Source organism: Anopheles darlingi, chromosome 2, assembly GCF_943734745.1.
Source record: "Anopheles darlingi chromosome 2, idAnoDarlMG_H_01, whole genome shotgun sequence".
Lineage (NCBI taxonomy): Eukaryota > Metazoa > Arthropoda > Insecta > Diptera > Culicidae > Anopheles > Anopheles darlingi.
Genome location: NC_064874.1, coordinates 77,368,754 through 77,388,556, shown reverse-complemented (window position 1 = coordinate 77,388,556; position 19,803 = coordinate 77,368,754). Strand labels below are relative to the sequence as shown.

General features: G+C 50.0%; 6 protein-coding genes across 9 annotated transcripts in view; 3 read left to right on the top strand and 3 right to left on the bottom strand.

Annotated features, from left to right (window-relative positions):
* Positions 1-1,425, top strand: part of LOC125959542 (sodium channel protein Nach) — a 2,919-nt gene extending 1,494 nt beyond the window's left edge. Inside the window, exons 7-10 of the mRNA XM_049692367.1 lie at positions 1-83; positions 194-363; positions 678-792; positions 850-1,425. The exon at positions 1-83 is cut by the window's left edge and continues 72 nt beyond it. Coding sequence (XP_049548324.1) covers positions 1-83; positions 194-363; positions 678-792; positions 850-962 — 481 coding nt within the window. The 3' untranslated portion in view covers positions 963-1,425. The remainder of the gene's footprint in view (positions 84-193; positions 364-677; positions 793-849) is intronic.
* LOC125948074 (trifunctional purine biosynthetic protein adenosine-3) overlaps positions 1-13,152 on the bottom strand; it is a 161,732-nt gene extending 148,580 nt beyond the window's left edge. The window contains exons 1-6 of one of the 2 annotated variants that reach the window (XM_049673752.1): positions 12,627-13,152; positions 11,892-12,534; positions 11,088-11,342; positions 10,782-11,004; positions 10,323-10,470; positions 7,533-10,251 (exon numbers count right to left, since the gene is read on the bottom strand). In XM_049673752.1, coding sequence (XP_049529709.1) covers positions 7,558-10,251; positions 10,323-10,470; positions 10,782-11,004; positions 11,088-11,342; positions 11,892-12,534; positions 12,627-12,797 — 4,134 coding nt within the window. In that variant the 5' untranslated portion in view covers positions 12,798-13,152 and the 3' untranslated portion in view covers positions 7,533-7,557. Of the gene's footprint in view, positions 1-7,377; positions 10,252-10,322; positions 10,471-10,781; positions 11,005-11,087; positions 11,343-11,891; positions 12,535-12,626 lie in introns of those variants that run through there. The other variant, XM_049673751.1, reaches the window with a different exon arrangement.
* LOC125948087 (translocation protein SEC62) lies at positions 1,385-5,457 on the bottom strand. Its single transcript, XM_049673775.1, has 5 exons — positions 5,322-5,457; positions 4,408-4,546; positions 3,660-4,321; positions 3,259-3,578; positions 1,385-2,770 (listed from the first exon to the last, which is right to left on the bottom strand). Exons 1-5 carry the CDS (start codon positions 5,355-5,357, stop codon positions 2,668-2,670), a joined length of 1,260 nt encoding a protein of 419 aa, XP_049529732.1. The 5' UTR covers positions 5,358-5,457; the 3' UTR covers positions 1,385-2,667.
* On the top strand, positions 5,623-7,416 carry LOC125948089 (dnaJ homolog subfamily C member 28). Of its 2 annotated transcripts, XM_049673777.1 has the most exons (4): positions 5,623-5,747; positions 5,830-5,941; positions 6,193-6,335; positions 6,400-7,416. In XM_049673777.1, exons 3-4 carry the CDS (start codon positions 6,240-6,242, stop codon positions 7,414-7,416), a joined length of 1,113 nt encoding a protein of 370 aa, XP_049529734.1. In that variant the 5' UTR covers positions 5,623-5,747; positions 5,830-5,941; positions 6,193-6,239. The 2 variants fall into 2 exon arrangements, with proteins under 2 accessions (XP_049529734.1, XP_049529735.1); XM_049673778.1 differs by lacking the exons at positions 5,623-5,747; positions 5,830-5,941 and adding an exon at positions 5,955-6,101.
* Positions 13,153-13,834: 682 nt separating the features above from the next.
* LOC125948088 (transcriptional regulator ovo) lies at positions 13,835-16,118 on the bottom strand. The gene is made up of 3 exons (XM_049673776.1): positions 15,768-16,118; positions 15,330-15,652; positions 13,835-15,239 (listed from the first exon to the last, which is right to left on the bottom strand). The coding sequence occupies exons 1-3, from the start codon at positions 15,831-15,833 to the stop codon at positions 14,480-14,482; spliced, it is 1,149 nt and encodes a 382-aa protein (XP_049529733.1). The 5' UTR covers positions 15,834-16,118; the 3' UTR covers positions 13,835-14,479.
* A 115-nt stretch (positions 16,119-16,233) lies between these two features.
* On the top strand, positions 16,234-19,803 carry LOC125948082 (ovarian-specific serine/threonine-protein kinase Lok). Of its 2 annotated transcripts, none has more exons than XM_049673768.1 (5): positions 16,234-16,923; positions 17,086-17,243; positions 17,329-17,700; positions 17,768-17,948; positions 18,411-19,803. In XM_049673768.1, the coding sequence occupies exons 1-5, from the start codon at positions 16,728-16,730 to the stop codon at positions 19,019-19,021; spliced, it is 1,518 nt and encodes a 505-aa protein (XP_049529725.1). In that variant the 5' UTR covers positions 16,234-16,727; the 3' UTR covers positions 19,022-19,803. The 2 variants fall into 2 exon arrangements, with proteins under 2 accessions (XP_049529725.1, XP_049529726.1); XM_049673769.1 differs by having other exon boundaries at positions 16,235-16,869.

The following is a 19,803-nucleotide window of genomic DNA, read 5'->3' as shown; positions in this document are numbered from 1 at the left end:
GAAGGGTCTCTGCCAGCAGGAGTGTCGCATCAATCTGGCCTTCAAACTGTGTGGCTGTATACCCCATTTCTATCCCAACCCACGTAAGTCTCCCTAGGCACAGTGTCCTCGCTACGAGTTAGCAGGCGTCTCCATCGGTATCGGCCACGTGATAGTAATGCACTGAGGGTGTATTTCCATTTTGTTCCAATAGCTGGCTCCTACGAAAAGACAGTTTGCCATTACAAGCAGCTGATGAAGTGCCTTCCCCGCTATCAAAAACTGTTGCTCGAGTTCAAGCAGGACAGCAACGATCAGAAGGGTACTGCCTGCTATTGCGAGCCGAGCTGTATCAGCTCGAAGGTTATCATCGAAAACAGGCAGGTAAAGGACGTTTTATCATCGTGGCACTTTTTTTCATCAATCAATCCAAACAGCACTACCGGAAAGTCCGCTAGTAACGCTTTTACGTTTCAAGGTCCAGGCTGTCCGCGTGTTTACCAATCAATAAATCTACATCAGCCACGGATTGGCACACGTTCGGTGTACTCGCATCGTGGACAATATCCACACAGCGGGAAACCAATTCACCATTTTCATTCGAAAGCACGCACCGCAATCCCATCACATTCACATATCCGTGTGTAAACAGATTCGATCAGAAGTATCACCATTCCCGTTACCGGCTCGGCCCACAGGTTTTGAAGCAAACACAGAAGCTTATCGGAAGCATCGGTGGATTGGTCGTGATGAAGCGGTATCCATTGGTTCGCTTTAGCCGCCAACTACTGTTCACGTTCACCGATTTGCTGGGTAAGTACCTGCACCACCTCTCAACGGGCGCGCTAATCAAACGTTTCTCGCCTGCAGTATCTATCGGTGGAACGGCCGGATTCTTTCTTGGATTTAGTGTGCTGGGTATGGTTGAAATCATATACTTTTTCACTCTACGGCTCGTGTGGTACATAGCGGGACGTCGTTGAAAAGCCGCATCCAGCGAGTGCATCACAAATGGGACAGTCGCAATTCTCGACATGGAGACTCTAATTGCACAAAAGCTAAGTGGCACCATCAGTGTGATATAGAATGAATGTAAACTAAAAAAGAGACTGAAACAAGGGGTTGGAGGAAAATCCAACCCAACTTAATTTTTCCATCAAAACAGGAGTTGACAACAGGAGAACATAGAACGTTAGAGAGAGCATAATCTGCTTAATTTTGTCGAGGCTAGCAAACGACAGTGGCCGTTTAGGTTAACGATATCGTGAACGTTCTTTACTCGAGGGCTGGAAAGATAATATTTGCTAAAGTATGCATTTAGGTATAAAACTAGTGCACGTATTTATGTCTCTGCTAAAAAAAACCACACCCGCAACAGGCACACATAGACATTTTCAGTCAATAATTTTCATACCATAAAGTTTATTGAATATAACCGTACCTAACTTGCACACTAACAAAAAAAACATTCTTCGGATTCTTTTCTGTTTTCTTACCTTTCTTCTTCCTAGATTCCTCGTCACTTGCACACTTAGTTTTTGCACTTCGATTTTGATGTTATAGTGTTTGTTTCTATTGATGATGTTTGCTGTATGCGGCAAACTGGCTTAAAAGCGCCACGACACAGCATAGGCAGGCTGCAGCACGAGGAGCTACTACTTCTACGGCCTATCCGGTGCCTATTGCCACCAGACTTCATTGCGCACTACACAAACATTGGGTTAAATATAAATTAAGATTGCTGGCGGGGTTTGCCTTACGGGGATATAAATTAGAGAATTGCTATCAAATTCGTAATACATTACACGCACTGCATTAGCTGGCAAACTGTAACCATCGCCGGACGAAGGTTGCCCATCGTATCGGTCTGATCACTGTTCTCTACTCTTTTACAATGATTTGATGCGGCGACTCGCCGCTTCAGTAAACGCCTCTGCGTCACCACGATCCGTCAGGCGTTTAAGGGGAGAAAGGGTTAGGAAGGGGTTGGCCTGATAGCCTGAAGCGCCAGAGACGCGCTATATGATACTCTTCTTTGCTCGTTGTGTCCGTTTGCGCGTTGCGCTTCTTCAGTTTCCGTTCGGTACCGTCGCCATCGATTTCGTCTAGCTCGCTCGCGACCAGCGATAACGTACGTTGATAATGGAGAAGAAGTTCAACTCATACCAGGGTGGCATGGACGCGTAGCTAGGTTGTACATTAGATTTTTGACAATTTTAACTCTTTATCTTTGCTATTACCTAGACAAATGCTCTTGCTCATCAGATTCATCGACCACAATCCATGCGTAATCCATGACGCGTGTCAATTTATCTTATCAGGTCAAACTGTCTAACAAATCCCTTTTATAAAAGAGTCAAGTTCTGCTGGTACCAGCTCTAATCACAAATCGTTGGGTGAATGCAGTAAAATTAGTTGAAGTTGCGGCTGACTTTCTCATAAGAACTATCGAGGTGATCACGGACGAATCAACGGTAAAAAGTCATTGCCAACGAGACGTTGTACCAACTATCTTCTCGGAAACAGGAATTAGTAGAGTTTTTGTGGCGACGATAGCAGCAAACATATTCGTACGGAGTCAATTCGATCGATGCGAAATGGTCGGTGTGATGGTGAGCGTTCTAGGGGGTTTTGTCAAATAATTGCGAGTGCGAGTTTTGCCTCAATGTGTCGATTTGGGATTCCAGTTTACGAAATGTCCTCCTCATCTGGATCCACCATCTCAAAGTCCTTTCCCGTTGACGATCGCTGTGAACCTTCCGAATCACTTTCAGATGGTGTGCCCTCCGAGCTGAAACGTTACAAAGCACATATTGGTTGGCAATTGATAATATAAAGCAGCCTCCAAATGATTTTGGCCACATTTTGTGTAATATATCATATAGAAGCACATATAAAAGCACCTGAAATCCGAATCTACTTTGGCAATACCGCAGAATAAACAGAAAAGAATAATATACACAACGATAGTGGTCTGGTTAATTAGAGCCTTAAAAGAAAGTGACATAACAATAGAGTAAAAGAAATGTATGAAGAAACGATCGATTAGAGCAGAAAAGTATAAAAAGCGGTTAAAAATCAATCGAGAGTTAGAAAAAACGATAAAAAGCAAGCAGTTAAATCCATGTATTTCTTTGTTTTTGCTTTTTAAAAACATAACAAGCGAATGCCAAGACCCAATTTCGCCAGAAGCCAGTATATGTACATAACGACACACGCCTACACAAACAACCAGAAGCAACAGAGAGAATCGACATGACTCTTGTAGAGAGCACTCACTTTTTCTCCTCGTCCGTAGGTTCCTCATCTGTTGCCGTAAGCACGGTTGTGGCTGGCACAGCTGCCGATGGTACTGGTTCCTGTTGTTGTTTTGGCGAGGACTTACCACCGCGATGCCTCAATCCTTCCCCTGTCGCGTCACCTTTTACCGAGGGATCCGTTTCTGGCCGTTCTTTAACTTCATCAATGGTAGGCGGCACGGTGGCGGCTGAACTAGGTTCCTCCTCACCACCACTGTCCTTGTCCTTTTGCTTTCGCTTTTTAGACTTTTTGCCTCCCTTTTCACTGCCAGAGCCCTCTTTACCATCCTTGTACTCGTGCTGGAAAACAATCAAAGAGATCCAACATCAACGTCGCGGGCGCAGCAGGCTAAGATCTGTAGGATAAACGGATCTACTCACGTTGTACAGTGGCCAGAAGGACGCGAAGAAGCCCACGTCCTCGGTAAGGTTAGGCAGCAGCCAGAAGTGATGCTTACCACCGGTGACGACCCAGATCAGACAGAAGAGGATGCACCGCAGTACGACCAGGCCAAGAATGAAGACCAGAAAACCGGCTGCCGCGATACTGAGATAGTAGACACCCTTGCGCAGTAGCGGTGGCCAGAGCGGAAACAGACAGATGACGATCGCACCCACCACCAGCAGAGCGCCAAAGATCCAGTAGTGCATCGGTATCGGATCATACAGCCAAACGTACGCCTCGTGCCCATCGATAAACACCTGTTCCGGGTGCATTTCGAGCCGTATCTTGCGTTTTCGCTTGGCATTTTCTGCGGCCAGTTCAGCAGCTCCCTTGCCACCCTCGGCGTGGCTATTTTCCGCATCCGTCCCACGGCCTTCATCCTTCGTCGATTCGGACGCTGTTGTGCTGATCTGTTGCTTTTTGCTGCTCTTGCTGCCCCGTAGTTCGTGTTCGCTTACCGGTACCTTCCGAGCACGGTGGTAAAACTTATGGAACAGCATATCGCCGAGAAAATCGATCACGGCCTGGCGATGCGGAAACAGGCACCCATCGCCCTGCGCAAACTTGGAAGCCAACAGCGCGTCTACGGCTTTTACACCTGGCCAGTGGGAAAGGAAGATGCAGAGCAGATTTCATAATTAAACATATAAAAATCCTCATCTCATCTCGTATGACTGCACCTACCGGAGAAGTATTCCACGTTGTGGTTGAGAAACTTGGTCTTTTTCGTTGGAACATTCGACTTGAGCCATTTCGCTACCTTATACTCGTCCTTCGAGGCCTTCTCGATCTCTGGATCTGCCCCGCCCGGGCCCGTGTACTCCTGCAAGTGCATTTTAGGATGAAATGTGTATCACTCAAGCGTATTTCAATGGCAACTATAAAAATCGCTCAACGGCCCTGACGAATGTCTTTCTGCACGCGGTCGTGACCGTTACGCGTGCACGAGCGTCACGTAGCAACCGCGCCATTAACTCCCAGCCTTCTCCACGCTTCTAGATTGTTGCGGATTGTTTGTTCAGGTGATCAAGTGTTGCCCCGTTTCCCTCTCGCTCTAGCTCACCGCAAACCGTGTGCCGCCTTAGCATTCTAGTCAAACCACTCGCCCAACCAAATCGGAGACAACCGCAGAGAGGGTGACCTCTTTTTTCTGCCTAAGCACTTCACGCACGCTTCTACGCCGTTCCATATGCTGATGACGACGGTGACGGCAGACTGGATGGGGAGCAGCGGTAGTTCCCCATCTCCATCGATACGAACAGTTGCATCAGTAGTAGGCCATATCAATTAGCGATCAGGACAGTGATGCCCCGGTAAAAGATGTAAAGAGAGCAACTACTTTCTCCGCCACGAAGACCGCCAACATTCCTCTAATGGCACAATTTACTCGCCTCCACAGACACACGCACGCACGCACGTACTCACGCACGGTGGCCATTAGGAAAACGCAAAAACAACGGGAACCACGACATTCAGCATTCCGTTCGCTTATCACGCATCACGCATCTTCCTCTAGGCGGAAGTCGTCACCGAAACTTTGACCTCTGCAATCCGAGAGGAATGCGCCCCGCACATTCAGGAACACGCCCGCTACTTACATCCTTGCGTTTCTTAGCTCGCCGTTTTTCTGCCATCCTCGTGTCCGGGGACAAACCCTGCTTCTGGCGCTGGCACCCGGATCTGCTCGCGCTGATGATGTGGACGCGGCGGGAGTCTTTCTTCTTACCACACGCAGCTTCCTCCGAGTGCGGAATTTCAGCGACGACGATGTCGACGATGTTGGGCGGATCTTTGTTTTGATTACGTTTGTTGAAGTCAACCTACGATAAGATTCTGCGACGATTCGGCGTAGAAAGTGCGCCCCAGCGAAAACCTCCTCGCACCCCGACCGTGACTTCCCGTGCTGGTTTTGTCTCGCTGGCAACAAAGATCTACTCACACAAACACATACTGCCAACGCGCTGTCAAACAACACACGTCAAACGTCGGGAGAAAGTGGCGGAAAAAAGGGTTCTTATCGGCCAGTAAGTGGTTTGATAAAGTTTTTAAAAATTGCAGTTTTATCTATTTTCTTCTTTTTCCTTCCGATCGGCTGTGGTTTACCAGGAAACCCGTGCGCCGCGAACACAGGGAGCTGCCAGCTGTTTTTTGTTGTGGTAAACGTCATCATTTCAAGGCCAACGTCGTGGCGGGCCCTTTCTTGGAAAAACAGCAGCAGGTACGAAATTCGATTTTCTTTCAAAAGTTTGCAGGGGCGCCAATGGGGTCCCAGCAGCAACACCTAACAATATGATCTTTAATTGGAGAAAAGAAACATAGTGGCCGCCGGTATCTGACCTCAGCACCGCCAGCCCTTTGTTTCCACAACTCCCGTCAAGGTCAGCGTGCACCGGCTTGTTTGTTTTGATTTTGTTGAATCGCGCATATTTTATTCTTTTGCTTTCTCTCATTGCTCTTTGATCATTTTAGCCATTACGCGCACACAGCACATCGGGGTGGAGGAAGGGGAGTTCGAGATGTTGGCGAGACGTACGCTAATTGTGGCGCCCCGATACTACCTGCGGTTGAGTCTGGTGCGATACAATCACACCCGACGAGGCGCATTATATAATGTAGGTAATGAAAGGCTCTGGCAAATGAAGACTAGAGAATGATATAAAAATGATTTTTCCCCAGAAATGCTACCAACTGCTCGGTGTGAATGAAAACTCAGACCAAAATACGGTCCGTCAGGCTTACCTGTCGCTCGTCAAACGTCTCCACCCGGACAGTGGCCATCCCGAGGCAAGCGCCGAGCGATTCCAGGAGGTCGATACGGCATTCCGGGTGTTACAGGAAAAGTTTGCCAAAGCACGTCGTGGTATCGTGGAGGATCTGCAGGAGCAGGTCAAGGTGTACGACATCAAGCATACGGCACCACAGCATCGACAGTACCTGAGCTTCGACGGTATCGGCTACGGGACGCCGGCTCAACGACAGAAGCAGTATCAAGCCGTTCGTGCATCGAGAGCACAAGAACGGGTGCTCGAGCACCGTCTCTCGAAGGCGCAAGCCTCCGAAACGGCCCTCATGAAGAAGGGAGATTACTTTAAGAAACACGAAATTAAAACCAAGTACGGCTACGATCGCGTCGTGGAGGATCTCATCCAGGAGGCCATCTCGCGTGGCGATTTCTCCAATCTGTCCGGCTTTGGTAAACCGCTGCCCGACCATCAATCGCAAAACCCGTACGTCGACTTCACTACGCACAAGATCAACAAAATTCTGCTCGATAATGGATTCACACCCGAGTGGATCACGCTGCACAAGGACCTCCGAGAGGCGACGGCTGCTTTGCGGGAAGAGCTAACGCGTGAACGAGCAAAACTTGGTCCGGTTCCACTGAGCGTCCGAGAGGAGCAACAGTGGGAGAAGCTGCTCGAAGAGTACCGAACGGATGAGACAAGGATCAACAAAATGATCGACAAGTTCAACCTGATCGTTCCGATGCTCAACAAGCAGATGGTGCGCCTCAATCTGGATCGGATTGCGACGGAAATCCTAGCAACCGGGCCAGTTGCCAGCTTGAATACCTCTAGTCGAACGCCACCAACACCTGATGGAAGCGCGGGAGTCAAGGGATCCGCAAAGAACGCCAACTCCGGCCCAAATAAGTCTAGTCTTCTTGGTTTTATTGGTTCACTGTTTGGTTAGCAATTCGGTTAAACGTAACGAATGAAATGAGTAAAAAGGAAAAATGAAAACAACAAATCCATGGCACACGTTGTTGGTTTCCATTGGCTACAACAGCTAGTAGTGTGGCATGTCACGGCATGATGACGACGACGATCGGCTTTAGGTGCTGCGCTGAAGCTGGACGAGCCCGTTAGCTACCAGACGTAAGGCTCTCGGGTATGCTCGGTGTTCTGCCCGATGAATACGTTCGGTGAGCGTTTGTTCCGTATCACCGGCCAACACCGGTACACGCTCCTGCAGGATAATGGCCCCGGTATCGACACCTTCATCGACGAAGTGCACCGTACAGCCCGACTCCAGATCACCCGCTTCGAGTGCTTGCCGTTGTGCGTGGGTTCCCTTATGTTTTGGCAGCAGCGCAGGGTGAATGTTGATTAACCGGCCCGCCCAACGGCGTACGAAGTCGGCCGAAAGGATGCGCATAAATCCGGCCAGACACACCAGTTCAATACGATCAGCTTCCAGGGCCTTCGAAACGGCTTCGTCGAACTGCTCCCGTGTGTCGTACTCCCGATGGAGGATCACCTTTGATGGGATATTAGCCATAGCCGCCCGTTCCAGTCCGAGCACACCCGCCTTGTTCGAAATAACGAGCACAATCTCGCCCCTTATGCCGGACGTGGTGCTGCGCGTCGCATCGATCAATGCCTGAAGATTGCTTCCAGTGCCAGAGATGAGCACCGCGATGCGCTTCACTGGTAGGGTGCAGGTGCGTTGTGCCGTCAGGAGAGTCTGTTCAAAGTCACGAACGATTACACGGGATGCTGCTCCAGTTGCCGAAGTGTCACGCTTCACCACTCTTCCGAGCGATTGTCCACCAACGTCGCGTAGCTGTTCGAGCACGGTTGGCTCGTGTTCCGGTGCTACCACTAGGACCATTCCTATGCCACAGTTGAAAGTACGTAACATCTCTTCTGCCTGAACATTGCCTGCCCTCGCTAACCATCCGAAGATGGGTGGAATGTGAAGATCGGCCAAGTTGAGGAACGCGGCCATATCTGCTGGCAGCACACGGGGAAGGTTCTCCGTTAGTCCACCGCCGGTAATATGTGCCAATGCCTTCACGCAGCCACCGGCAGCGATCAGGGACCGCAGCTCCCGTACGTAGATCTTCGTCGGTACGAGCAGTTCCTCGGCGAAACTGCGACCGGTTGCACTGAAAGGAGCCACATCCTGATACCGCAATCCTCCGGCGTGTTCCAGGATTTTGTGTACCAAGCTGAACCCATTGCTGTGAAGTCCACTCGAGGGCAGTCCGATCAGAGCATCGCCCGGTTGGATGCCGTCGATCCGTGGAAGCATGTGTCGGTGATCGACCACTCCAAGAGAGAAACCGGCCAGATCGTACACACCGGGTGCGTACATTCCTGGCATTTCTGCTGTTTCACCACCGAGTAGAGCACTGCCCGCTTGGCGACATCCTTCGGCAATGCCCTGGATCACCTGCTCGGCCACCGGTACATCGAGGCGACCACAAGCGTAATAATCGAGGAACGAGCACGGATCGGCACCGTTGCAGATGATATCGTTCACGCACATCGCTACGAGATCGATACCGATCGTGTGGTGTAGGTTTGCCGCCTGCGCGATCTTCAGCTTCGTTCCGACACCATCCGTACCGAGCACCAGGATGGGATCCGCTAGGCTAACGGCGTCACGCAACCGGAACAGTCCACCGAACCCTCCAAGACCGCCCATCACGCCCGGTCGGTTGGTCGATTTGGCGTGCGGTTTAATACGGCGCACCAGCTCATCACCGGCTCCGATGTCGACGCCACTGTCTTTGTACGAAATGGACGTTTTGGTCTCTGCCCCTCGATACGGAGCCGCAACGCGCTCCAGCGCCTGCTTAAAGTTGTGTACAATCACCTGTTTGCTTGCGCCGCCCGATCGTCGGCTGACGACCTTACCAAGCTGTACCGCCCCGTGTGATAGCAGATGCTTACGCCAACCAGCCTGATCACCATCACCAGCCACGATCACCACCATGCCGACACCACAGTTGAACGTTCGCAGCATTTCAGGCTCGCTTACGTTACCCTTTGCCGCCAGCCATCCAAAGATAGGTGGAACCGATACACCGCTAAAGTCCAGCTCGACCGCCAACCCTTCCGGCAGAACACGTGGCACATTCTCCGTCAATCCACCGCCGGTTATGTGAGCTAGCGCACGCACCGCTTCGCCTTCCTGGCGAAGCATCGGTAATAATGGGGCTACGTAGAGGCGAGTCGGAGTGAGCAGCTCATCGCCGAAGCTACTGCAACCATCCTCCGAGAATGGAGCACGATCTTGCAGCTTTGTCGCGGTGTGCTCGAGAATGCGATTAACCAAGCTGAACCCATTGCTGTGCACACCGCTGGAGGGAAGCCCGATGACGAGATCACCTTCACGGATCTGCTCGATCCTTGGTAGCAGCTGCCCATGCTCGGCCACGCCAACACAGTATCCGGCCAAATCGTACTTGCCCGGTGCGTACATGGATGGCATTTCAGCCGTTTCACCACCGAGCAGTGCGCAGTGTGTCTCTCGACATCCTTCCGCAATGCCTTTGACGATCATTGCAGCCGTCGGCACATCCAGCCGGCCACAGGCAATGTAATCAAGGAAGGCGAGCGGTTCCGCGCCAGCACACAGCACATCGTTCGCACACATGGCCACAAGATCGACACCGATCGTGTCCCAACAGTTAAGAGCTTCGGCTAGCTTAAGCTTCGTCCCAACGCCATCAGTACCCTGTACGAGCACGGGATCGCTGTACCGTACCTCCTTGCCCGTTCGATCCTTGTATGTTACCTGTGGTGGAGGAAAGGAAAGAATGGTATTACTGTCGCAAAACTCACATGATCTCACATGGTATGGCTTACATCATTCAAACGAAACAGTCCACCGAATCCGCCCAAACCACCGATCACCCCAGGACGATTCGTTCCCCGGGCCAATGGTTTAATGCGCTGCACTAGCGCATCACCAGCGTCAATGTCGACACCGCTCGCCTTATAGGACAGGCTGAGGCTGCAATTAGAAAGGAAAGGAACTTAAAATTGGTTCAACGATCATTCGCTATTGATGGTGAAATGTGTTGGTTTACATATTATTTCATGATCAAGGACGATTTTCTCCTGTCATGATAGCAATTTCAACTCTAATGGATTCCCAACAATACCGCTTTCGAGGTCATCTGCATTGAATCCCGTCAAATTCCCGAGATGAATTGGATCCACATGGATGGAAAAAGCCGATGGATTAATTTGCCAATTTGCTGCAAAACCGTATTTTATTCGAATTTCCCTGCATCCCTATCCCCGAAATAGGATGAAATTTACTGTTTAAATGCTTTCTGCGCAATGTCCCGGCGATGCTGCGATCCATCGAATTGGATCGTGCTGCAGGCGTCTGTCGCCAAGGCAGCGGCACGCTTGAGATCACTATCCAGCACCACACCGATCAGCACTCGGCCACCGTTAGTGACGAAATCGCCTCGATCGTTACGTGCGACACCACTGTGAAACACTAGATGATCCGGTCGAGCTGATACCTCAGCGAGACCTGCAAAAGTAAGAGGAAGAAAAAAAAAGATGATGTAACTAGAAACGTGGAATCCCATGCTCAACCTCTGGTATATTGCTAACCTTTGATAACGCATCCCTTGGTCGAGGTTTCCGGATAGCCCTTGCTGGCCATTACAACACCGACGGCGCTGCATGCCGGCCTGAACTGAAGCTGCACCTCGTGCAATCGTTCCTCGCACGTGGCCACCATCACCTGGTACAGATCGGAGACGAGCAGTGGCAGTATGACCTGAGTCTCCGGATCACCAAAGCGGCAGTTAAACTCCAGCGTTTTCGGTCCATCCGGCGTCAGCATCATCCCGGCGTACAGGACACCTACCAATGGAGTTGGGAGAGAAAGAGAAATGGAAAGTTAAACAACCACTCCGGTGTGCATGCCGTTCGTGAATCGGGAACAGACGCGAGGACGATACGCAATACAAAACAAACCAACAAACAAATAACAGTCACGCTTTACTGTTACTAAACGAGCGTTGATCGAATGAATCAAGAGGCTTATACCGGCTTATCAGCTTCAAGGAAAAAGTGGAGAGCCACAGGGCCGAATCCACAGGGTGTGCCGGTCTGTCCGGCCTACGTCAGATCGATTCCATTCCGTTTTGTTTTGTATTGGTTTGCTACATTCTCGCTAGCAGCACGACGACGCAACTGACGACGAATCGAGCTGACCTCTCTCGACGTCTTATCGCGTGATTCGATTCCAGCGCGGCGACAGCCCCATCATCCCCGAGGTATCCCGAAGCTTCTATAAGCTGGCAACAACAAAACAGCGCACCGAGAAAGGCCACTGTGTTGTTAAGGCGGATCGATCGAACGATCGATTCGCCGATTCCGGTCTCGGTGCTAATGCAACTGGATACTCACCCTGGTACGGAATGCCTTCCTTGCGCAACCCATCGACGGCTCGCTGCAGTACCTCCCGTACGACGAGCTCCAGTTCGGTCGGTTTGATCAGTGGACAGGGACAGTACGCACCCATTCCACCCGTGTTAGGTCCTTGATCCTGATCCTGCAAACGCTTATGATCCTGAGCCGGTAGCATGACGCGTACGGTGCGTGAATCGACGAATGCCAGTACGGATACCTCTTCCCCGGTTAGTAATTCCTCAACCACCACGACCTCACCGGCTGCCCCGAACCGGCGATCACCCAGTATCTCGTCGACGGCTGCACACGCCTGCTCGATCGTATCGGCCACGATAACGCCTTTACCGGCCGCTAGCCCGCTGGCCTTCACGACCAGCGCCGCGTACGGTGCCGATCGGATAAACGCTTTCGCTTCGTCAGGATTCGTAAACGAGGCGTACCGGGCAGTCGGTATGCCGTGGCGGTGCATAAAGTCCTTGGACCAATTTTTGTCCGCCTCAATCCGAGCGCCGCGTTTACCCGGGCCGAAACAGCGAACGCCGGCTTGACGCAGCTCATCGCCCAACCCATCGGCAAGCGGATCTTCCGGACCAACCACAACCAGATCGATACTAATCTGCTTACACCAACGCACGATCGCCTGTAAGGGTCGACGACAATGATTCGACAACAAGGATGAAAGAAGATGGTAATTGATTTGAGGCTCCTTAAAACCAAGGAGGTCAAACTCACCGTAAAGTCCTTAACGTTCACATCGGTCACGAGTTGAACTTTCGGAACGGAGCAGATCCCGGGGCTGCCTGGTAAGGCGTACACCGTGCTAACATGTTCGCTACGGGACAATTTCCAGCAGATCGCATGCTCACGGCCACCGGAACCGATTACCAGCACCTTCTTAGCCATATAACTGCGTTCAACCGCACGGCACGTGCACGCACAGACACACTCACTCACGCGCACACGATGGCCTAAACGCCGCGCTTTCGCTTTCGCCTAAACGAGTTAAATTCCACAGCGGAACACAGACCAACAGAAGCGGGAATTCGAGCTATCTAATTGAGACTGATTTGGAGCCTGTTAGCTTCCAGTATCAGCAGTAGCAGCAGATGAAGATGGATTACTATCAAGCGGAACGATGATGATTGTACGCGCACGATTCCTGGCTTTGCTCCTCTCGATGGAGGTTGAGCGATCTTTGCGAGCTAACCGTCCGATGCACCGTAACTTGTAGCCACCATCGGAGCGCGGGATCCACAGCAGCAGGCTAATTCTGGTTTAAGAGAATCGCTGTAATTTGTGGAGCCTAGCCGTGCGGCAGGCTCTCTGGCTCTCTGGACAGACGACGGCGATGCGGGATTTGAGCCGTGATCGCGCAAAGACACTCTCTCTTCATTTGGAGCTCTCTCACCTCGATCCCGAAACCCGTAACGTGATGATCGTTGATCGGTGCGAATCCTTATACGTTGTCGCTGTCGATGCTCTAGAGAATTTCGAAGGCACGCGGGCATGGTTTCCCTCGACGATCGCATGCGAGATCGAACGTTGCTCTCTTCGAGATTTTTGATACGGCCCGCATTAAGGGAATCTACAAAAGAACATTTCGGTTAAATCTAAATCCTATCCCCGGTTCAGTCTCTATTATGTTTTGATGAAAAATAGGAAACGTTGCAATAAATCCTAATTCTTTCTTGAAGGTTTGTCATGCAACTTGAAACCTTTTTCACCTTTCTGTTCAGCAGTACAAACTTGGATTGATTACGTTAATAACCCCAGGATGCGGCTTTGTGCACGCGACACGTGGTGGCGGTTTGTTGCCACGTTGTTCCAGTCACCAAGGCAACAACAGGCCACAGATGTACAGGCGTAACCGGCATTACATTTCAATCGACTAGTTTGCTTCGGATATCATGGAAAAGTTCGATAAATCGGTGATCTTTCGTTGCACCATCCTCATTATTTATAAACATGATTTATACATAACGCATAAAGTAATAAAAACATATGAATTCAAAAAAAAGATCTGCACATAATATGCCGATGATTGTGTGGTATCTTGTATCTTGTTATTTTAATGTGTCTGTCCATCCACCATAGTCGTTACAACTCGACACAATACAACACAGAATTTAGCGGAGTTTGAGTTATCTATTCGCGTTTCGGTCTGGGTGTTTTGGATCACCATCAGCAGGTTCCAATCTGTCTCGAATGCGTACAAATTCGTTTAGTTCCAAAAGAGATACAGAACGGTAGAGAGAGAGAGATAGAAATGAATGATGGAATATGCATGCTAGCGTCAATGCAGGAAGCAAGGTTCACGGCTTTTGCATCGCCGCGCGAGTGTGCAAACTGATAATGGTCTCGAACTGCCGTTCGGTTAGTTGGATTCACGGGCTTATGATTACAATTCAAATTTCATATCGTGCAGCTAGTGGTTTCGAAAATTCATGGAAAAATGGTCACAGAGAAGACTCAGTATTCAGTAATGGTTATGGGAGCGGTAATAATTATTGAAGAAAACCAAATGTAAGCGTGATCCAGCCCGTTTATACACAGCTCAGCGAAGCTGACCGGTGTGCTTCAGCTAGCTACCGACGCATGTTGAACCCTTGCGAACCATCCGGACCGGCTGGTAGGCGTAGCAGATGTTGATTACCTCCATTCGGCGGTGGTCCTGCGCTGGGACTTCCTTTGCTACCACCGACCGCACCAGCACCAGCACTGCCGTATCCAATGCCACCGTAGGCAGCGGGATGGCCACCAGGATGCTGTACCGAAAGACCGTGTCCCATCAACGACATCAACGGCCCGGCTGCACCATTCATATCACTACCGTAAGCTGATCCCTTTGAGTAATATCCTACAGCACTGCCACCGCCGCCACTACCACCAGCCAATCCGCTAGCACGAACCCCACTACCGTTAAAGTAGGGATGAGGAGATGGGCCATTCATCTGTGGAACAAAGTGCGGATGCTGCGGCTGATGCTGCTGGTATGGAAGCGGAAGCCCACCGTTCTGAAACGGATTGTGGTGCGGATGGTGCTGCATTGATGGATGAGAACCATGCATCGCCGGATGGTTCGGTAGTGTCGGCAGTGGTGGTGACGAGTAGAACACGGGCTGCTGTTGTCGATAGGGTGGATGGAAATGGCGAAAGTTGTTACCACCACCCCCACCACCCCCGCCACCGCCGTTATTGTTTGCACTGGCCCCACCAACTCCATTCGCGCCTGTTGCCGCGTTGCCTGCTGTGTTGTTACCACTACTACTGCTATTGTTACTGCTGTTGTTATTGTTGGCGTTTGTTCGACTACCGTTCGCTGTAGAACTGGTCTTTTTGTTGCTCCTGTGGGGAATGGTAAAAGCACCCGATAAACAACTGACAATCTCGAGTTCCAGCTTTTCGTTCGCCGGGTCCTTATGGAAAAACGCTTACTCTGTCTCTTCTTCGTCACCGTGAGCTGAACCGAGAATACGCAATCGGGCTTCAGCGTACTCCTGTTTCCGTTGATCGAGTGATTTCGGTTGAGCCTTCGGTTTGCTCTCCAGAGGGCTCTTATCGGTGCTGCTATTCGATTGTGGACGTCGCAGGATCTGCATCGGCCGCTGTACCATCTTGGGCTTCAGCTCTTCCTCGAGCGTCTCGGGAAGGGTAGCCTGACGTGCCGTCGAACTCCCGTTAACGCGACTCGTCGTTTCGCCCCTCTGTTCCGCCTTTGGCGGGCTCGTGTTTTTCAGTATCTTTATCGTTGCGGGCAACTGTGGAGAGCACGACAAACGAGAGATGGTCAATCAAATCCGAACAAGGTCAATGATGATTAGTGGCGAGAGCCCCGGGGAGGGGAACAACGACAACTGCTGCTCGGTAACCTACCCGATCCTCGTCTATCTCCTCCCAGCTCTCGGCCAGACACGGGGCGGTTGCGGGTTTGCTGGACATTATTGCGGTGATTCTTCCTTTTTTGGATCCGTACCCGTACCTCTCCACCGACGACCACCAGAACGACGGCGGGCTCACCTCCCGGATGGTAACTGCGTGTGGAAGGAAGTGGTTTGCGGGTAGCGCGCCCACTACAGGGCGGATCGTGGCCGGGGCAGGAAATCACTGGGCAGAACTAGGGATTTACGGGAGTCACGCAGCCAGCAATTTTTGGCCTGCCCCAAAACCAGATATTTTCCTCTTCGTCCTCGTCTTACGCCAGAGCAACCAAAACGACCAGAGCTGCCTTTTATCGACCATCACTCAACATGCCTTAAAATGCTTTCATTTTGACCATTTCTATCCCACCGTGCCTTAAAAAGCCAAAATTTCTAAGCACTCGTGTTTAAACTGCCAAGTTGTACTGAACATAACTCGAAAGCGAGAAAATCGTTGAAGTAGCCTTCGATTTTAACTTTTCTTTTAATTGGTCGGCGGCGGCGGGTTTTCTCTACAAAAACTGAATGGTTCTCTCGAAGATTTGCCCCGCAAAAGGTGTCCTGTAGTATCGTGGCTCCAAGGAAAAGTTCAGCGAATTCCAGCACTGAAGCGGCTTTGAGTTTACAACGCGCCAAACGCGAGAAGTTGCGCCGCCGGCTAAAAATCCTTTTTTTTTGCTCCGTTCGCTGTGTTGTTCTGCGTGAAGGAATTTCGTCCTGGCGACCGAGTTTAAGTGTGTGAAAAACTGTGTCTTGATTTGAGAAAACACTCGTTCGAATTGAAACGGGGTTGTTGAGAGATCCGGAAAAAATTCCCGTTACGCTGAGATAAACGAGGCAGCCGATCCGAATCGCCGATGTGACCGAGAAGCTGGAAAAAACCAATTGCCAAAAAGAAACGCGTTCCGGAACCATCATGGCCAGTCAAGCAGTTATGGACACGCAGCCCGCCACGGAAAGCCAACTTGCCAGCCAGTGTACATTGCTGGAAAGTCAACCAGCGGCCAAACCCGTCTTCGGGCGGCTGTGCGCCAAAAACGTGCAGATCAGAAGCCTCGGTACTAAATCTCCCATCTTCTACACTTCGAGTGCTTCGACCATCGGTGGCTACGGTATCAGCGTGTTTTCCACCGAACCATCGACCGCTGGTTGTTGGTTTGGAATCTTTTATTCCGTTGCACTACATTCTGGCGAATGCACACATCCTCCTCGTCCGTTTTTTCGATTAATCGCACTAATCCGTTTGCATGCTATTTTCTTCCTTTTTTCCCAAGATCTTCACGATGGCGAGCTTTTTACTGTCGGGCGAGATTCGAACTGTAAACTCTCTCTGGATACGGAGCACATGCCCGAGAACATACTAAGCCGAGTATCCAAGGTTCATTTCTCCATCGAGAAAGATGAGGACTTAGATGCTCCCGTTTATATCAAAGTATGTTACGGCCCTTCTGACTGAGTGGACACGCACTATCCGATCAGCGATGCTTATCCTTCCTTTCACTTTACAAATATTAAAGGACAAATCCCGGAATGGTACATATGTAAATGGCAAGCTAATCGGCACGAACCGACAGAGGCTACTGACGGATGGGGACATAATTTCCATCTGCTATGCCGACCTGAAAGCTTTCATCTATCATCAGCTGCGAGAAAATCCTGCCACCAAGCAGCTGGCTAGCGATTTATCAAACACCTACTACATTGGCCGAACGCTCGGTTCAGGGGCTTGCGGTGTGGTATATCTACTACACCATACCGATACTTGTGAGCGTTTCGCTTTGAAACAGGTGGCTAAGAACAAGATGACCGACCAGCAGACCAGACCACGGCCGCTGAATGATCCAGCACGTGTTATGAACGAGGTCAACATCATGAAAAACCTGGATCATGTAAGTAGGAAGCGATCATCCCGGCCCAGATGGATATAACGATGATAATGTCGTTTCCTTTTTTCAGCCCTGTGTCATCCGGATGCACGACATCATAGATAAACCACATTCGCTCTATATGGTACTGGAGTACATGAAGGGAGGTGATCTACTCTCGCGCATTCTCGCCAACAAAAGGCTTCCGGAGAAAACCTCCAAACTTTTCTTTCTCCAGATGTGCCACGCTGTCAAGTACCTGCACAGTCAAGGTAAGAACCGGATTCGATTCATATTTCCAATGCTGATTTGTTGTTGAAATCGTTGAGCCTAGTTTCGGGACCAACAGCGGTCCGTTTTCTTCTGTTTCCTTTTTGATCTACCCTTCGTACGTTGGTAGAGAAAAGTAAAACGAAGAACATGATGAGCTCGGCTAGCTATTCTACCTGGTTTCGGCTTTGTAAAGAACGGACAAAGATCGAATATGTTATTGACCTTCGCAGGGAAATTCATTGTCTTGTTTCTTCTTCTCGATTTTATTGTCGGTTTTTAAGTCTCCCAATAGGAAATACTTGATATCGATTTATTCATGATTCAGAGCACGGGTTGCAGGTTACATTCTATCAACTATCTTGATCTCGTGTTGATTCAAATGAGCATTAGCAGTAGAACAGCTGGCTCTTCATGCTATGTGTGAATCCCAGGGTAATGTTTTTTGCATCTTATGGTGGCAGGAATAACACATCGAGATCTGAAACCGGATAACATCCTGCTGGCGGACGAAGAAGAGTACACTTTGCTGAAAGTTTCGGACTTTGGGCTAAGTCGGTTCGTGGGCAAAAACTCCGTCATGCGCACACTCTGCGGCACGCCAATGTACGTCGCCCCGGAAGTGCTACTTACTCGAGGGAGCGGTAGCTACACACCCAAAGTGGACATCTGGGGTTTGGGCGTTGTGTTATACACCATGCTGAGCGGCACCATGCCCTTCTCGGACGATTTCGGAACACCAGCCGTCGAGCAGATCAAGCGGGGCAAGTTCAGCTTCCGTCATCCCAGCTGGCGGACCGTATCATCAAAAGCGAAAAAGCTCATCTACGAAATACTGAACGTGAACCCAAAGGAACGCCCGTCGATCGATACCGTGCTCGCCAGCAGCTGGATGCGCGATCCGGATGTGATCGCCGTGGCGGAACGGCTGATGGAGCGCCAACTGACGACACAACCACCGCAGATGCAGCCGCCGCGCACTCGGACCACGCACTCGGATGTAGAAAATAATAATAAGGGCCGGTCTACTGCGGGCCGAGTGTTTCAGCCACCCAGAAAGAAGCAGCGAGTGTGAGGGAAGTTGTGTGCGCCATCCGAGAGAGCCATCGTTACAGTTCAAATCATTCTATTGTTATTTAACGATAGGACACCAGCTCGACGGACCGGCTTCACTAGGAAGCGGCATATTTTAATCTTTTTTTTATCAGTTTTTTTATGTAGCACCTGTTTTCAATGTGCAAAAGCCTGCTTTTACAGGCTTACTATTCATTAAGTTTCGTCGCATTCCACTTTGTGGCAACAACCTGTCGAAATCACAGAGCAATAGGTGTTCACAAAGATGTATCACTCGAAGTAAAATCATCCGTAACAATTTTGTTGACTAAGCGGCCGCAGTGAGATGCCGTGTTTACTTGCTGTTCATTTTGCGCGTTCGTTCAGCGAACTTATCATGAATATGCCAAACAGGAAGTTAGTATACGTTACTTTAGTTGACTTAAAGTATAGCGACAGACAATCACCAAAAATCATCGGGTGGGCAACAAGGAGGTGAACAAGCAAGTAAAGTATGTAGTGTGTGTTTGAAGTTCTGCTGCCTGTCTCACTGCAAAATCCCTGTACTTCGTTGCACGTAAATTTTATCAGTAATTATGAGTATCCTTTTTTGATACAAACAATGAACAAAGAACTGGTTTCAATAATGAACTAAACAATTAGCCATTGAGTGAAGCATTGATTAGTTAAACGCAATGGACAAAGTTGTGCTCGTTGGTTGTGTTCCGCGTCATGCTGATTGTCTTAAGAGTAAAACAGACTCCCAATAAATGTGATGTGTACAATATGAGATATACTTAACAT

What these genes read in the sequence shown, in the direction of transcription:
- LOC125948089 (XM_049673777.1), top strand. Translation starts at nt 6,240, where the DNA reads ATGTTGGCGAGACGTACGCTAATTGTGGCGCCCCGATACTACCTGCGG. An exon ending in GACGAGGCGCATTATATAAT is followed by an intron (nt 6,336 to 6,399) that starts GTAGGTAATGAA and finishes ATTTTTCCCCAG; the next exon opens with AAATGCTACCAACTGCTCGG.
- LOC125948087 (XM_049673775.1), bottom strand. Translation starts at nt 5,357, where the DNA reads ATGGCAGAAAAACGGCGAGCTAAGAAACGCAAGGAT. An exon ending in GAGCTAAGAAACGCAAGGAT is followed by an intron (nt 4,547 to 5,321) that starts GTAAGTAGCGGG and finishes ATGCACTTGCAG; the next exon opens with GAGTACACGGGCCCGGGCGG. An exon ending in CCTTCTGGCCACTGTACAAC is followed by an intron (nt 3,579 to 3,659) that starts GTGAGTAGATCC and finishes ATTGTTTTCCAG; the next exon opens with CACGAGTACAAGGATGGTAA.
- LOC125948082 (XM_049673768.1), top strand. Translation starts at nt 16,728, where the DNA reads ATGGCCAGTCAAGCAGTTATGGACACGCAGCCCGCCACGGAAAGCCAA. An exon ending in ATGCTCCCGTTTATATCAAA is followed by an intron (nt 17,244 to 17,328) that starts GTATGTTACGGC and finishes CAAATATTAAAG; the next exon opens with GACAAATCCCGGAATGGTAC. An exon ending in TCATGAAAAACCTGGATCAT is followed by an intron (nt 17,701 to 17,767) that starts GTAAGTAGGAAG and finishes TCCTTTTTTCAG; the next exon opens with CCCTGTGTCATCCGGATGCA.
- LOC125948088 (XM_049673776.1), bottom strand. Translation starts at nt 15,833, where the DNA reads ATGTCCAGCAAACCCGCAACCGCCCCGTGTCTGGCCGAGAGCTGGGAG. An exon ending in AGGAGATAGACGAGGATCGG is followed by an intron (nt 15,653 to 15,767) that starts GTAGGTTACCGA and finishes TGCTCTCCACAG; the next exon opens with TTGCCCGCAACGATAAAGAT. An exon ending in GGTGACGAAGAAGAGACAGA is followed by an intron (nt 15,240 to 15,329) that starts GTAAGCGTTTTT and finishes CATTCCCCACAG; the next exon opens with GAGCAACAAAAAGACCAGTT.